A 17,929-nucleotide genomic window follows, 5' to 3' on the forward strand; every position below is an offset into this window, starting at 1 on the left:
TTTGCCTGGATTCCATGATGACTCTCCTGGGGAAGTTCTCTCTTGATAGGATAAATTTAGTAAGCTTTACGGATACATTCAATGTAAGCGTATTCATCTACACTTTAGCTTTACCTGGTAGCACATGCTGACATGCCAGCAACCACAGACCTCCAGAGTCAGAGCAGGGAAGATCAGTAGTTGAAGGTCCCCCTGAAGCCATGTAGTGAGCTTAAGCACGGGCTCCCTAGTGGGATCCTATCTAAAATAATAACAATAATAATGTTAGACAATGAGCAATATCCCAATACATTGTACCTATGTGTGAAGAAGGCATAGCAAAACTCACAGGAAGCTGATGCATAATAGAGGGCAGGGGAATGGGATACTAATACAGTACAGACATGTATGAAATACCTTTGAACAATTAACATACACTTAAAAATGAATGATGGATCCAGGCATCAATGGCTCACACTTGTAATTCTAGCTTCTCAGGAGGCTGAGATATGAGAGTTTCAGTTCAAAGACAACCCAGGCAGGCAAGTTATCTCCAGCTAACCACCAGAAAATTGGAAGTGCTGCTGTGGCTCAAAGTGGTAGAGCCTTGGGCTGAAGAGACAGTGCCCTGGCTCAGAGTTCAAGCCCCACAACTGACAAAAAGACAAGGACAGAAATGAAAAACAGGTCCTCTCCAAAGTGTGGCTACTAGTGGGGAGCAGGGGAGAAAACAGAGAGGACAAAGGAGAGTGAATATGGTCAGAATACTTCATGTACATGTGTGAAAATGAAAGAGAGGGGGAATGAGGGAGGGTGATAGAAGGGGGAAGTCTGATGAAGGCACATTGCATACATGAATGTTGGGGGTTTTAGCACTTCTTGCCTCTTGACCCGCAAGAGGTACAAGGAGAACACGCCCCGACTAAGACGAGACCGAGAAAGGCTAATTGATGCTACTTAAAAAACAAATAAGTAAAGCAAACTACATGCCTGTTTACAGTAAATGATCCGTGTTAAGGAATTTCCACCATCATCACAGTGGGAAATGTCAATCCTTCTTTATAAGTACACAGTGTGAGGATCTAAGATTTATGAGTACTGCTCTGCTACGGCTTAGATATGGAAGATTTGAGGAATCAGTTCCTGAGGAATCAGGCTCATCTCTCTGGAGCCTGTGATGGATGGTTCCTTATGGTAGGAGCTCCTGGGGGAAGGAAGCTGTTTATCATATGGTGAACAGGAAGTAAAAGAGAGAGGGGAGAAGGAAGAATCCTCTTATCTCCTAAAAAGCATATCCTCAATACCTAACTCCCACGAGGCCTACCTCTTGAGGGGTTTACCATCTGCCATGCCTTTCACATATGGGCCTCTAAGAGACATTCACTATCCAAACTATAGCAGCAATACTGAAGTTGAGCCCAAATTTATGGGGAAGATCCCCAGGAAGGAAAGATGGAAGGAGTCAGGAAGGAGAAAGGGTTCTAATTGTAAGAGCTTGGGCCTACTTATTAGTTATTAGGTGACAAGTAGGATTGTTAAGTATTTTCCCGTATGAGTTCATTCACTCCTGTAACAGCCCCAGTGGATACTTAACAGTTGCCCCTTAGTATCTGTGGTTGCCTGGTTCCAGGTTTCCTACACACACCCAGTTCCTCAAATGTTCTAGCCCCTTATAGAAATCGCATAGTATCTGTGTAGAACCTACACACACCCTCCAGTATTCTTGAAATCATCTAGGAAGAAAAAGAAAAGAATGCATGGAACAGGAACTACAGAAGAAAATCGATTTAGAGAACTATGGAATGGCACACTCCTGCTCTTTAGTACCTTATATGTTTTTAGGTTTTGTCATCAGAAAATACGCAGCCTAATGAGCATTTAACACCTAACCTAGATAGCATATTTTTGCTCAAAAGGCCCAGACTAGCACTTACCAGAAGAATGGATGTGACATTTCACAGCAGAACACCTCCTGAGGTGAATGAATGTCCACTTGTAAGGGTACTCTTGTCACCAGCACTATCCCCTTCGAGGCTCGTTCTCTGTTCCTCTTGGCCATAATGAAATAGCAGAAGCTGATAGACAATTAGCTCCAGAATCATTCATCAGTGCAATCAGAATCATTCATTCCACTGCAATCAGTGATATCACCTGGAGTATGGACTTTCTGGAGAGGTTCTAGAAAGCTCTAGTTGATGACGGTAGAGAGCTAAGATGTGGAGTTGGGAGCAGGTGTGTGGAGATGTGGCGGGTAAGCCCTGGATCTCTGGGAATGGCATGAGTGGACAAGCTGTCCAGTGGATTCAGCAGTTTGAACAGGAAGAAGGGAAGAGGAGAGAATTTAGAACTTCCATGTCTACCCTGAGAGAAGAGACCAGGTGCCCACCTGCCTGCTCGGAGGCCCCGTGAGGTCTGGATTCCTAAAGCAGGGCTAATGAAGATGTGATGTAGCCTAAGAGATGATTCACTCCTGATTGGCTTCTCTCTTCTCCTGTGATGCATGCCAGCTGTTACTATGGCAAGTTGGATTCATGGTTTAATGACAGCATTCTCTCAAGCTTATGAAGGCTTGTTTGCTCCATAAATTTAACCTCCTTTCATACACAGCTTCTCATTTCCTACTCCCAAAGCCAGGTCCAGAGTGTCTATAATGACCATTGTTTTCTATACAGAGTGTTAAAAGGTGTAGGCCTCTGTTCCCCTGTACATTGTTTATAATCTTCTTGGAGAATAAGTCAGTTTAGCCCTAAACTCATCCTACCAAAGCACTTGAAAGTCCAAGGGCTTTGTCCTTATACAATGAATGTGGATTCCTTCACTTATCAGCTTTGTGAACGGTCAAGTCTTTCACCCTTCCTCGAGCCAGTGAAATGGAGGTCACATAAAGCTGAGGCTAGAGAAATGTTTCTCAGTAGATACAATGTGAGCCCTGTCTGTATTTTTTTTCATTTTTCTATTTTTTCTCATTTTAATTCTCTGTCTCTCTGTCTCTGTGCAAGTACTAGGACTTAAACTAAGGGCCTGGGTGGTACCCCTTAGCTTCTGTGTTCAGGGACAGAGTTCTACCACTGGATTCACACTTCTACTTCTGGCTTTTTTGGTGGTGGTGGTTAACTGGAAATCAAATGTTCATGATCTTTTCTATCTGGGCCGGCTTTGAATTATGATCCTCAGATCTCTTCCTGAGTAGCAGGATTACAGGCATGGGCCACTGGTGCCTGACCTTTTCTCATTTTTAAGTTAAAATAAAAAGTGAATTCAAAAACACACAAAACATCATTTTGATTTGTAGTCAATATAGAAATAAGCAAAGGAATTATTTTAATTTGTCCCAATTTACAAAGCCCATGAAAGCGGGTGTGTGCCTCACACAGCTGTTACATTTCAGATCAAACTTCCTACATTTCAGCTGCTCCATGGCCCCACGTGGCTGTATGGCTAAGGTCTGAAATTCAGGGAGGGTAACATGACCTAACGCGGGTAATGTGCACATCTCTGACCCAACCATTCTGGTGTCAAATCTCTTCTCTTCATGCAGATGGGCGAGCATGCACACACACACACACACACACACACACCACTGAACAGGTTTTATTACAAGGACTGTGACAAGTCCAACACCCAGCACTCCTCCAGGCCTCTAGCTTTCCTTGGAGAGGTGCTTAGTCCTTCCTTGTCTTTGAAGACAGCCAGCCACCCACCCACTGTCTCCCCTAAGCTCCCCTACTCCTCCCCAAGGGGCACCCCACTGGTCCCCTGACAAGCCATGGATTCCCCAAGGAATGGAAAAAAGGACCCTGCGAGGCCCAGGAGTTCTGGTTCTTGCCCGCGAAAAGGGGGGGAGGGGGAGTAAGGATGGGAAGGGGCTGCAACATGACGGAAGGACCCAGCGAGGGTGTCTCCTGCCAGAGACTGGTGCCTTCCTGGGACCCAGTGGCCCCAGCGAGGCGCCCCAGCACTGCTCCCCAAGCCCCCAAATCTCGCACCTGTGGGGCCTCAGTCCCAGTCCCGGCCCCGCCCCCCGAGTCCACGCCCACCATGGCCACTGAGTGGGCGGGGCAGTGTGGGGGCTTAAATGTGGGAGCCAGGGAGCTGTGGCCAGTCTTTGCTCCTAGGCTCCTTCCTGTTCGCTTCGCGTGCCCAGCCTTGAGTGACAGCTCTTCCACCTGCTCTGCAGCCAGCACCATGCGGGAGATCGTGCACATCCAGGCGGGCCAGTGCGGCAACCAGATCGGAGCTAAGGTGGGTGTGCCCCAGGAGAGAGGTCTGGTGGGGTCGCTGTTGGAGCCCAGCGGTCCCTGGGTTATGTGTGGCAGGCCAGAGCGGGTGCAGGGCCTGGACCCAGGCAGAGCCTGCTGCAGCCCCTGGGCTGTCCAGGTGGCACATTCCAAGCGACCAGGCCACTGGGCAGGGGTAGCCCAGGAAGCCGCTCAACCTGCCAGGGTGCCAGTAGGCGACTTGTGTTGGCCTTTCATCTAGGCAAATTATCTAGAGACAACACCCTTCTGCAGGGGTGAGTTGGCATTCCTCTGCTTGTATTAGTACAGCAGGAGGCTCTGGTCATAGGTAGCCGTAGTCTCACTGGAATGTTCCTCTTGCATTTTTGTCCGGTTTGAATGAAAGAAATGCAGTGTCAGTGGGCTGACAGATGCAGAGGCTTCTCTTTAGGTCCACAGATAGGTATCAGATAGGCAAGAACAGTTCTTCTCAGAGTGAGACTTCATTCCCCACCTCATTTCCATTAAGATGGACTGTTTTCTAGTTCAGCGTTTCCAGTGTTAGTGAAAAGCCCTTAGATCCTGTGAGGCCAGATTCTCTTGATGTAATCTAACCAGAACCTGGTGCTGCAATAGATGGAATACAGCTGTGAGAGGCCAAATGTCTTCTATTAAGCCAGATAGGGAAGAGATTAGCAAAATTGTACAATGCCGTCTTTATCATTATTTTTATTTTAGACAACAAGCAGCAGTGGGCATGGTGTGTGGGTGTGGGCAGACACCCCTACAAGGATATGGTCTCTTTCCAAGCTGCCATATTCCCCATCTTTATGTCCTGCCCCCTTTCCTGCTGCTAACTCACAAAGGAGACTGCCTCATGATGGTCAGCTTCCCCCACTGCAGCCCAGGCATTCTCCCAGAATTGTGCCTGCTTTCCTAGTCTACTACCAGCCAGGAGTCTGTGCCCAGAGGCCAATATGTAGAATGGTGGCATAAATCTGGTTTGTTGAAAGCTGTGGAGGGAGGGGGAGGAGGAGGAGGAAGGGGTCTATGCCAGATGCCATTGATTGTGGAGGCAATGCTGGATGAGGCCATTGGAACCTCTTTCTCACCTGAACCAAATCATCAGCCTAGACTTAGCCTGCTTTCAGTTCTTTTAGAGAGATAGAGCCCCCTCCCTCCACAGCTTTCTAGAAAGGGATTTTCTATGCCCACTCCCAGGCTCCTCCCAGCCTTTCAGTCTGTGCTGTTAATATGGCTGATGAGAGGCGCTGTGGATTTCCAAGCCCCTCTGCAGTAGCAGCTGCAGGAAATGGAGGACAGCAGCTCTCTACACTCCTTTCCACTGCCTGACCAGAATGGCAACCATTCAAGGCCATTCTTGGGGACAGTTAGGATTCCAGATCATGACATGATTCAATTTCATCTCAGTTTTGGGAGGTCATCAGTGATGAGCATGGCATCGACCCCACTGGCAGTTACCATGGCGACAGTGACCTGCAGCTAGAGAGAATCAATGTGTACTACAATGAAGCTGCTGGTGAGTATTGGGATGGCAACCTGGCTTTCCATATGTGGCAGAGCAAAGGCCCTGGGAGTATACCATCGACCAGGAAATGCTGTTTGCATAGCGCTTTAAATGCTAACTGCAGAATAACTGGTTTAGTTGCTGAAGATTCCTGCTGGATGAAGCATGCTCACTATGTCCATTCCTGTTTCCTTCTTTTGTCTCAAGTGCTGGAATTTGCTGCAAAGAATTCTGCTGTGAGAGCTCCCTAGGTTTATGAGCTCTGCTTATGATTTGCTTCCCAAGCACAGGTCTAAATCTGCTCTTGTTCCCACAGGTAACAGATATGTCCCTCGGTCCATCCTAGTGGACCTGGAGCCGGGCACCATGGACTCGGTGAGATCAGGACCATTGGGGCAGATCTTCAGGCCAGACAACTTTGTGTTTGGTATGTTGCCATGGTTCATGGGACGAGACAAACTGATCCCATTTTTCCTAAACCCCCTAAACCCATGTATTCTATCACTTTCTGTTCACTGTCAAGTCTGGATCCATATACCACTCCCCCTGCCCCAGTCCTGGCCTAGCACACCCAGTATGTTGAGGTTGTGCTTCAGGCCCTTTAGACAACTCATAGGTCAGTGCTAGCCTGCGAGGCTGGCTAGCCCTCCATGACAGAGCCGCTTCTGAAGGAACACAGAACAAAGAAATCTTCTACTAGGGCTTCACAAATGCAGGTAATTTCAAAGAACTGTGGACAATGACTAACCATTTTGGGATGTCAAAGTCATAAGCACAGCTTATGACTATGTTTAGACAAGTACTTGAAAAGCATCTTCTCTAACCACACTGTGCTTTCTCCATCTTGCTTTGTGTCTGAGGGAGAACAGTGCTGGGGTTTGTTTTCAGGGACTTGTACTTGCCAGGCAATTGCTCTAATACTCCTTCATATTCTCTGCTATTGTTTTCTTTTATTTTTCAGACATGGCATCACCTTCCCCCCTACCCCCCCCCCCCCCCGACTCAGACTGTTCTTTGGACCATGACTCTCCTTTCTCTACTTGTAGAGGAGATGACATACAGGAACACGCTACCACAGCCAGTTGAATTTCACCCAGCAATACCTAATAATTGCTGGAAGTTTGGCCTAGTGGTAGAGTGCTTGCCTATTATGCACAAAGACCTGGCTTTGTTTCTTGATACCACACCCATAGAAAAAACTGGAAGGGGTACTGTGGCTCAGGTGGTAGAGTGCTGGTCTTGAGAAAGCCCAAGGACAGTGCTCAGGCTTTGAGTTCAAGCCCCAGGAGTGGTTAAAAAAAAACAACCAAAGCTAATTTAAATGTTCATTTTATTTCTTTTTTTCCGTTTTTTTGGTCTGAGATCAGGACTCCAACTTGGTACTTGATGCTTTCACTCATTGGTTAACACTCTACCCACTAAGCCATGTGCCTCTAGGCCCTTGCTCATCCTGCTACAGGCTCTTTGGTTTGGTTAAATGTATTCTTTCGCCACCAGTTTTGTTTTTTTTTTACATTTTATCAAGATGCCTAGGACCTTTGAAGATCACTGTGAAACTGAAAGTATTTTCTTCATGTAACAAATGTATTTTCTTCATCTTACAAATGTATGTCTAAGAAAATATCAAAGTTTTCTAGGAAGTCATACTTTATCCACAATTGAAATGTTGTAAGTCATTATTCCTTGAGTCTTCTGACACTCTTTCCTTCTTGCAGGTCAGAGCGGAGCAGGCAATAACTGGGCCAAGGGCCACTACACAGAGGGAGCTGAGTTGGTGGACTCTGTCATGGATGTGGTGAGGAAGGAGTCAGAAAGTTGTGACTGTCTCCAGGGCTTCCAGCTGACCCACTCCCTGGGTGGTGGCACTGGCTCAGGCATGGGAACCCTTATTCTCAACAAGATCCGAGAAGAGTACCCAGACCGCATCATGAACACCTTCAGTGTCATGCCCTCACCCAAGGTGTCGGACACAGTGGTGGAGCCCTACAACGCCATCCTCTCCGTCCACCAGCTCGTGGAGAACACAGATGAGACCTTCTCCATAGACAACGAAGCCCTGTATGATATCTGCTTCCGTACCCTGAAGCTGACCACCCCCACCTATGGGGACCTCAACCACCTGGTGTCAGCCACCATGAGCGGGGTCACCACCTGCCTGCGCTTCCCGGGCCAGCTCAATGCTGACCTGCGCAAGCTGGCCGTGAACATGGTGCCCTTTCCCCGCCTGCACTTCTTCATGCCAGGCTTCGCCCCCCTGACCAGCCGGGGCAGCCAGCAGTACCGGGCCCTCACGGTGCCCGAGCTCACCCGCCAGATGTTTGACTCCAAGAACATGATGGTCGCCTGTGACCCACGCCACGGCCGCTACCTGACAGCGGCTGCCATCTTCCGGGGCCGCATGTCCATGAAGGAGGTGGACGAGCAGATGTTCAACGTGCAGAATAAGAACAGCAGCTACTTCGTGGAGTGGATCCCCAACAACATGAAGACAGCCGTGTGCGACATTCCCCCTCCTGGCCTCAAGATGTCAGCCACCTTCATAGGCAACAACACCGCCATCCAGGAGCCGTTCAAGCGCATCTCAGAGCAGTTCTCGGCCATGTTCCGGCGTAAGGCGTATCTTCATTGGTACACCGGCGAGGGCATGGACGAGATGGAGTTCACCGAGGCAGAGAGCAACTTGAACGACCTGGTGTCCGAGTACCAGCAGTACCAGGATGCCACCGCTGATGATCAGGAGGAATTTGAGGAGGAGGAGGAGGAGGAGGTTGAGGAGGAGGCTTAAGAACTTCTGAAATCCGTCGTGCACCCTTGGTGAATGCTTGTTGTCCTCCAGCATGGTGTTTTATTTGTATACCATGGTGCTCAGTTTTGCCTCTGTCAGAAATTCACTGTTGATGTAATAAGTGGATCTCCTTTAAAGATTCAATATTTTTAACATGTATTTTTAACATATCTATACTAGTATTTTAACATAAATCTATGCTAATAAAGAAGCACGTATATTAATACCTGTAGTCCTTATTATCCTTTGAATAGTCTTGATTCTTTCACCAATGTTACTGAAGTACAAGTTTACTCATTTTTTCTTTAAGTATCAGCACTGGCCTTAAATTCAGCCTCTCACTCTTTGTTTTTTTTGACTGTGCTGGCACATTGTCACGTAAGCCATATCCCCACTTCCAGCCTTTTGCTGGATAATTGGAGGTAAGGTTATCTCAGATTTGTCTGCTGCGGCTGGCTTTGGGGCTCAATTCTATGATCTCAGTCTCCTGAGTAGCTAGCATTATAGGTGTTAGCCACCAGTACCTGGCTCAAGATTAATCTTAATAGCAATTTAGAATTTCTGCATCCGTACTTTTAATTAATTGCATCCTTGGTGGTTTGTAAAAAGATATTTTTAAAAATATCTATTCCCCTGGGTCAATATACTAAAGATATCTCTGAATAGTGAGTCCATGAAACCAGAATTTTCAGTCTCCAGGCCCAAACTTTGGAATTCATTACACCAGCTCCTGCCATGCACCTCTACACACCAAATAAAGAGGCATGATAAAGCACAGAGAAAGATTACATGGCACAGGTTGTCCCTGGAAACCACCATTTCAGTATACCTTTCTGGTTTTTGACATTTAAAAATGACCTTTAGGTTGATAAAGAGACAAGGGCAGGGAAATACAGGTTTGCTTGCATCAATACATAATTATTAAGCAGTGCTGGTCAAAGCATGGCCGGGTGGATCACTATTTCTGTCTTTTGGCTGGGTTCTGGAGAAGTTATCACTATCCTACTGGTAAAGATAAACAAGTGTTCAATGGCTGGTGGGTGGGCTGTATACAGGAGTCTCTACTGTTCCTTCCATCCCTAGTGGAGAGATGTTATTGACAATTTTTCCTGGATTCTAAAGTGACTACAGAGAATAGGTAGAGTGGACATAAAATGGAGGCAGAGATGCCTAGATGCTTCTTTGAGTTAATGGGCCCAGCAAAGGCAGCTTTAGAGGAGGGGGCTTGACCTCGGGTCCTGGACACTCCTCTGGGCTTCTTTGGCTCAAGGCTAGTCCTTTACCACTTGAGCTACAGTTTTATACCCTAAGGCAGCTTTTAAACACCTCTTAGTAACCAGGAGTGAAGAGTAGATTGGGTAAAAAGCAAACCTGCTTTCTGTGCACTTTTCCTAGATACCCTACAAATGTGCTTTTTCTATGTATGTAGTACTGAGGAATTGAAACCGGGCCTTGTGTATGCTATGCAAGCACTCTACTACTAGGTTAAACTCCCAGCCCACATCCCTTGGATTTCTATAATCATCTTTTAAGTAGCTACTGTTCCTGTTTTCCATGTTTCCTCTTTTTGAGGTGAGTTAGGGGGTCAGGGTCTTGAACTTGGCCTGGGCGCTACCCTGAGCTCTTCAGCTCAAGGCTATCGCCCTATCCTCGGCCTGGGGGTTGTCCATGAGCTCAAGGCACTACCCTTGTCCAAACCCCACTTCCTAATTTCTAGAGGTTAACTGGGGATAAGCTTCTCCTTTTGTGCCTGGGCTAGCTTTGAACCTTGATCCTCAGATCTCAGCCTCAAGATTAGCTAGGATTACAGGTGTGAGCCACCGTGCCCAGCCATGCTTCTAATTTTTTACACTAATGTAAGTTTAACAAATCTATGTCTTAGTTTTGTTTTGGTACAAAATTCTGAAGAGAGCTGGTTAAAGGAATAATTAGTGGTGGTAGAAAGAATTCATCCTCCTCTTAACTTCACCTCCAGAACAGTGAAAAAACACAGATTCTTCACATTATGAACACTGGGGCTTTATTGAGACTCATTCAGCAGAACAAAAGAAAAGGCTAATAGTAAATCACAAGTATTTCATCATCTGTGATTAATTAACTATAAAGTAAGCACTGAAGTCATTTTGGACTTACTCATCCAAAACCAAATACTTAAGACTCTTGTCTTTATTTGCCCACCAAAGAAACCAGAAGTAGAGCTGTGGCTCAAGTGGCAAGCATTAGAATTGACAAAGATGCTTAAGGAGTGCTTATGCTCTGAGTTCAAGCTAAATAACTTGTGTACACACACACACACACACACAAATTTATATTCCCAAAAGTGTGTCCTTACATGTTTTCTGAATGTTTCATAAATAACTTGAGGCAAAAGATGATTACTTTCCTATTGTGCAAATTTTGCAATAAATGAGTAGTATCTTCCATCATACCTTCCATTCAAAAATTGAATTTGAAATAGTAAATCATTTTTGTTTTAATGCATGGACCACACACACAGCAGACTTTAGGGGAGCAGTGGAGAAATTGAAGCTCTCAGGTCCTTGGCTCAAATTGTGACAGTCTTTCCCCATCGGTCACTCCCCAGACCATCGTGGAGATTAGCTGACTCCAGTCTCAATGGGCCAGAACTCTTATTACTGAGTTAATAAAATTAACTTCAGAAACCATTCCCTATTATAAAAGACACAAGTCAACAACTTCACTCTCTTAATTACTTGTAAAGCCTCAAGTACTATTGCCCATCGTTTGTGCCCAATTCCTCTGGATAATATTCAGGGACTTCACCACTAAACACAATGAGAAATATTGGATCAGTAAGTGCCCAAGGCTAAAGAGTGATTTCCCATTACACCTAGCTTACTTCTGCCATGAAGGATTTCTCTGTATACTTTAGAAGTTGTTTCTCTCTCTCTCTCTTCTTTTGCTCAAGGGTAGCACTCTACCACTTAAGCCAAGTGCTACTTCTGCCTGGTCTTTTTATATAGTACTGAGGAATCCAACCCAGGCATTCATGCTTGCTAGGTAAGCACTCTACCACTAAGCCACATCAGCAGCTCTCATAGAGGTTTCTGACACATGTTTTCTTATATTGTATTTATTTCTTCTGTGAGTGCTCTTAATGCTTGCTGAAGGTTGACTTCTGAAGACTTCCTCTCATGCTTACATATAGAGATTCTATATATAGCTAAATGTTTTCCATTACTCAGACTTGCTCTCCTGTATATGTCCTGAAATGTACTGAAGACTGACTTCTGATTAAAAGTCATTGCACATTTGTTATATTCATTAGTTTTCTTCTCTTCTATGTGAATCGGGTTTGTGATGAACACAGAGGTATGCCGTCCAGGTCAAACTTTCCACATTTGTAATGTTCATGAGGTTTTTTTTCTCCTATGTGCATTCTAACTCTGCCATGCCTTCGTGATGGACTTTCCACATTTGTTACATTCATACTGTTTCTATCCTGTGTGTGTTGTCTGATACAATCTCAAGTATGACTTGTTGAAAAACTTTCCCTTTTATTTCAATCATAGGATTCTCTCCTGTGGGTGTTTAGTGATAAATCCTGAGTTGTGCCTTCTGGGTTTAAGACTGAACATTTGCTACGTTCATTAAGGGTTTTATCTTGTGTTCGTTCTGTGACGCAAGCTGAATTTTCTTCCAAACACTAAAAAGTCTTTCCCATTTATTACATTACTAAGTTTTCTCATGTGTATGAATTCTCTTGTGCTTGCTGAGGTGTGAATTCTGCATGAAGGTCTTTCCACATTGTTGGTTTCTGTTATGCCTCCCGAGATGTGACTTCCACTTGAAGGTCTTTCCACATTTGTTGCACTCATAGGGTTTCTATATTGTGTGTGTATTCTGATGAACACACAGAGTTGTGCCTTCCAGTTGAGAGACTTTCCAGATTCACTACATTCATAAGGTTTCTCTCCTGTGTGAATTGTATTATGTCTGTTGAGATGTGACTTCTGTGTGAAGGATTTTCCACAGTTGTTACATTCATAAGGTTTCTCTCCTATGTGTCTTCTCTGATGCAATATGAGATATGACTTCAGTCTGAAAGACTTCCCACATTTATCCCATTCATAAGATTTCTCTTCTGTGTGAGGTCTCTGATGCCTGCTGAGAGCTCAATTCTGGGCTCAAATTTTCTTAAGTTCCTCATATCTGTAAGGTTTCTCTTCTGTTGGAGATCGAGGTTAGAATGTCAGGTCTGACTTCTCAGAAATTGAATTTTCACACTTGATATACTCATCGGACATCTCAGGAGATTTGCTCTGAGGTATTGAAAGGCGTATTCTATTACTGAAAGATCTCTCACGTTCACTACATGTACGAGGAGTCTCTTCTGTGTATATTTTCAGATGTGTAGTGATGGTCGGTGTTAAATACACTGTTTTATGACATACAGTACATTCAGCATTTTTCCTCCCTCCCTGAAGAATTTCTTGGGCAGGGAGAACAGAATTATGATACTGCAGCTCTTTTGGACTGTCACAATTGTGAGTAAATGCTCTGCATATCTGAGGGATTGTTCAACCACAGGAGACATACAAGACCTAGATGCAGCATTCTTCTCCTCAGGCTCAGGAGACAGAAGCATGTTCTGACACTTAATGAACTCCTCAGTCCTCATCCCTAAGGTGTTCCCATTATTACTAATCAGCTCTGGCTTATGTGTGGAGCTCAAATTAAAAGTTGTTGCTAATTTCACGTTTTCCTCCACTTCAATACTTCTTGGGAAAGAAATTTATTTGCTTTCTTTTTCTGTGGGTTGTAGGACTTGAATTCTGAGCCTGGGCACTGTCCCTGAGCTCTTTAGCTGAAAGCTACCAGCCTACCTAGGAAGCCACAGTGCCACTTCCCGTATTTTAGTGGTTAATTGGAGATAAGAGTCTCACAGACATTTTAGCGGCTAGGCTGGCTTTGAACCAAATCCTCAAATATCAGCCTGGTATCGGAGTAGCTAGGATTACAGGTATAAACCACTGCACCTGGCAAGAAATTTATTTCTTGCTCTTTTATACTACTACAACAAGTTTATTGCATGTTTTACTTTTTCAGAAGCACTAATGGTGCAGACTGAAGAGGGCCTTTGTTCTGTACATACTGGGGTAATGTTAGAGAAAGGTCAGCTGTGGGGCCAAATTTACTACAAAAACTAGTAGTAGCAAAGTATATGTGAAATTTAGTCTCTGGTTACTTCTTTATGAAGAAGACAGTCAAACTATTAGAATAGAGTATAACTACTACATAACAGACTTTTCAAAGGACTATATTAAGCGGGGAATGGTGGCTCACACCTGTAATCCTAGCTACAAAAGAGGCTGAGATCTGACGACCAAGGTTCAAAGCCAACCTGGGCACAAAAGGACCTCAGACTCTATTCTCCAATTACCCTGTAGAAAACAAGAAGTGGTACTTGGCTCAAAAGTAGGGTGATAGCCTTGAGCTGAAGAGCTAAGGGACAGGCCTAGGCAGAGTTCAAGCCACATGACCCATAAAAAACCAAAAAACAAATACACAGGATGGGACACACCTATACTCCCTGAACTTGAGAAACTCAAGAAGGATTTCTAGCCATCCTAGACTACATGGAAAGATCTATCATCAAAAGGAATCTGGGGGGGCTGGGAGTTTGTCATAGTGGTAGAGTGCTTGCCTAGAATACATGAAGACCAGAGTTCAATTCCTCAGTACCACAAACATAGAAAAAGCCAGAAGTGGTGCTATGGCTCAAGTATCAGATCACTAGCCTTGAGGAAAGCCCAAGGACAGTGCTCAGACCGAGTTCAAGGCCCAGGACTGGCAAAAGAGAAAAGAAAAGAACGAGCTGGGCAGGGTGGGCCTGGTGTCTCACTTCTATAATCCTAGCTACTCAGGAGGCTGAGATCTGAAGATCAAGGTTCAAAGCCAGCCTGGCACAAAAAGACCTGAGACTCTTATTTCCAATTAACCTTTAGAAAATGGGAAGTGGGGCTTTGGCTCCAGGGTAGGGTGATAGCCTTGAGCTGAAGAGTTCAGGGACAGTGACCAGGCTGAGTTCAAGCTCCATGACCCACCCAAAAGAAAGAATATGGAAAAATCTGGATTCTGTAAAATGCATCAGGGATATAAATGGTGTATATGTCCCTTTTCCTGTTGAAATTACAAATTAAGTGTTTGGAAACATTTTAAAAGTTTTTACCTAGAAATGTATCAATACCAGCTTCTAACTTACACTGGCAGTAGATGAGAATATTCAAATGTAGTGAAAAGAAAAAAACAAAACTAAAGTACCACATCAAATGAGGTTAGACCACATAAAGGCAATATAATCAGGAGAAATCAAATTATTTGCTGTGTATTGGTAGGTGGTACATAGAAATTTCTTATAGTGGGACCAAGAGTTTGACCTAGTGGTAGCATGCTTGCTTAGCATGCACAAAGTCCTGGGCTCGATTCTTTGGTAGAAGTGGTGCTGTGGCTCAAGTGGTAGAGCTCTGGCCTTGAGAAAGACCAAGGACAGTGCTCAGGCCCTGAGTTCATGCCCAGGACAGGCAAAATGAATGAATGAATGAATGAATGATTTTTTTTTCTTGTAGGGAGCCCTGGAGTTGAGCTAAAGGTAGAAAATTCTGAGAGGTTGGAACTCCACCTTGACAACACTCTGAGAGCTGGCCATGGAAGGGATAAAACAGATAACTCTGGAGAGGGGTAAGAGACTGGAGTACCAACTCCCTTCCCCTTCCTTGCTAACTGCTGCAAAGGCTGGGAAATGAACCTTGGGTGCTGTTGACTTTTTTTTTTTTGCCAGACCCTGGTCTTGAACTCAGGGCTGAGCACTGTTCTTGGGAATTCCTAAAGACAGACACTCTACCACAAGAGCCAGAGCACCACTTCTGGCCTTTTCTTTTGCTTTTTTTGTGGGTCCTAGGGATTAAACTCTGGGCCTGGACGCTGTCCCTAAGCTCTTCAACTCAAGGCTACTGCCCTATCCCTTGAGCCACAGACCCATTTCCCATTTTCTATTGATTGATTGGAGATAAGAGCCTCATAGTCTATTTACTACCTAATCTTTAGTGCTCAGGCTGGCTTTGAACCGTGATCCTTAGATCTCAGCCTCCTGAGTAGCTAGGATTACAAATGTGAGACACTGCGCTTGGCAACTCTGGCTTTTTCTGTGTATGTGGTCCTGAGGAACTGAACCTGGGTCTTCGCATATTCTAGGCAAGCACTCTACCACTAGGCCCTGCTGTTGGTCTTTAAGGCTAGGTAAGGTAAAGTTCTCATCTGGACTTTCTCTGGGCTATAGTTTAGACTCAAATGAAGAAGTGAACAAATGTCTCTTCTAAACTCTTTTTTGGTTCTGATTGTAGTATTAATATAGATGCTTTATTTTTTACATGTATCCATGGTAATCTTCCCTGTGTGACCTTGAACAAATATACTTGCTTTTGTGTACTCTAGTGCCAGTGAGCCTTGGAAGTGCCGGCCTCCCCTCCCCCATGTCCCCATGTCTCTGTTTATGTCCTTGTATTTTTCTAATTTTCTCTGGCACTGGAATCTTGTAGAATTGTCTAGGGTTACAGTTACCAATAATTTTCCTACATTGTTGATAAGAAAAGTATCAATTTGCAGGGTGTCATGGCTCATGCCTGTCATCTTACCGACTCTGGAGGCCAAGCTCAACCCCCATTACCCCTCCACACACACCCACACAAGAAAACAATAATAAATAAATAAACCAACAAACATGATGCAAGGGTTGGAAAAGCAAAAAGCAAAAAACTTTCTTCTCTCTTTCTCTCTCTCTTTTTGTGGGTCATGGGGATTGGACTCTGGGCCTGGGTATTGTCCCTGAGCTCTTCAGCTCAAGGCTACTTGCCCTACCCCTGGACCCACAGCACCACTTCTGTTTTCCTAGGAGGTAAGAGCCTCACAGTCTTTAGTGTCTGGCCTGGTTTTGAGCTGATCTCCACAGATCTCAGCCTCCTGAACAGCTAGGATTACAGGCATGAGCCGCCATGCTGGCTAAGCATTCTTTCTTTTCTTTTTTTTTTTTTTTTTTGCCAGTCCTGGACTTGATTTGAGGGCCTAAGCACTATCCTTGGCCTTTCCTCAAGGCTAACGCTTTACCACCTGGGCCATAGCACCATTTCTGGCTTTTCTATGAATGTGGTACTGCGGAGTCAAACCCAGATCTTCGTGCATGCTAGACAAGCACTCTACCACTCCGCCAAACTCCTGGCCCTGCATAAAGCTTTCTTATGGGAGCAGAATCTTTTGTGTTTCAAATAAAGCCTTAAACTCTTCACCTAGGACCAACCCACACTCCATTAATTGGTAGGCATTATGAAAGCAATTCATTTCTAGGTTAAACATGTAAAGAAACCTGGACAATCTCCTGGAGATACAGCACATAGTAAAGATACAACATAAAATGTCTCAACCAACCATCCTCAACCAAGGATAAAAAATATTGAATTTGGGTTTTTTTGTTTTGTTTTGCTTTTTAGTCAATCACGGGACTTGAACTCTGGACCTGGGTGCTTTCCTTGAGTTCACCAGCTGAAGGCTACCGCCCTACCCCTGTGCCACCCTACACCTGTGCCTAAGTGCTGTGCTAGAAATCTTCTGCTCAAGGATACCGCCCTACCCTTGAGTCAAGCCTCATTTCCTGTTTTCTAGAGTTTAATTGGACATAAGAGTCTCAGGTCCTTTTGTGCCTGGGATGGCTTTGAACCGAGATCCTCAGATCTCAGCCTCCTGAGTAGTTAGGATTACAGGCGTGAACTACCGCACCTGGCGTATTTCAGGTTGTTTTATTAGAAATAGAATATGTATTTAGAAGTCAGTATTGTGGGCCGGGAGTTTGGCTTAGTGGTAGAGTGCTTACTTGGCAGGCACGAACACCTGGGTTTCATTCCTCAGTAACACATATATAGAAAAAGCCAAAAGTGATGCTGTGGCTCAAATGGTGGAGCTCTAGCCTTGAAAAAGCCCGAGGCCAGTGCTCAGGCCCCGAATTCAATACCCAGGCCTGGCAAAAAAGAAAAAAATGTCGGTATTGTAACTGGGCTTTGGTGGCTCCTGGTTCTAATCTTACCTTTTCAAAGGTATGAGATCTGAGGATCAAAGTCAGCTGGAACAGGAAAGTCTGAGAGACCCAATTCTCCAATAAATGTGGTACTACATTAGTCTTGAACAAACATGGTCAGTATCCAGACCAAACCATGAGTTCAAAAACAAGGAGTAGCACACAAAAAGGGCCATTTTTTATATTTCAATTATATATTATTATTGTTATTATTATTATTGCCAGTCTTGGTGCTTGGACTCAGGGCCTGAGCACTTTGAGCCTTCCTCAAGGCTACCATTCTACCACTTGAGCCACAGCACCATTTCTGGCTTTTTCTGTGTATGTGGTACTGA

The 17,929-nt window shown here is 44.8% G+C and overlaps 1 protein-coding gene and 1 pseudogene across 2 annotated transcripts in view; one reads left to right on the forward strand and one right to left on the reverse strand.

The window, feature by feature from the left end:
• The window catches only part of LOC150048428 (serine hydrolase BPHL-like), a 58,629-nt pseudogene that overhangs the window by 26,244 nt on the left and 14,456 nt on the right, over nucleotides 1–17,929 (reverse strand). The window lies entirely within an intron of this gene.
• On the forward strand, nucleotides 4,051–8,702 carry LOC150048430 (tubulin beta-2A chain-like). The gene is made up of 4 exons (XM_090356410.1): nucleotides 4,051–4,221; nucleotides 5,628–5,736; nucleotides 6,041–6,151; nucleotides 7,440–8,702. The coding sequence occupies exons 1-4, from the start codon at nucleotides 4,165–4,167 to the stop codon at nucleotides 8,507–8,509; spliced, it is 1,347 nt and encodes a 448-aa protein (XP_090212536.1). The 5' UTR covers nucleotides 4,051–4,164; the 3' UTR covers nucleotides 8,510–8,702.

Source organism: Megascapheus bottae, chromosome 22 (genome assembly GCF_031878675.1).
Source record: "Megascapheus bottae isolate mThoBot1 chromosome 22, mThoBot2.hap1, whole genome shotgun sequence".
In the NCBI taxonomy this organism is placed as follows: domain Eukaryota; kingdom Metazoa; phylum Chordata; class Mammalia; order Rodentia; family Geomyidae; genus Megascapheus; species Megascapheus bottae.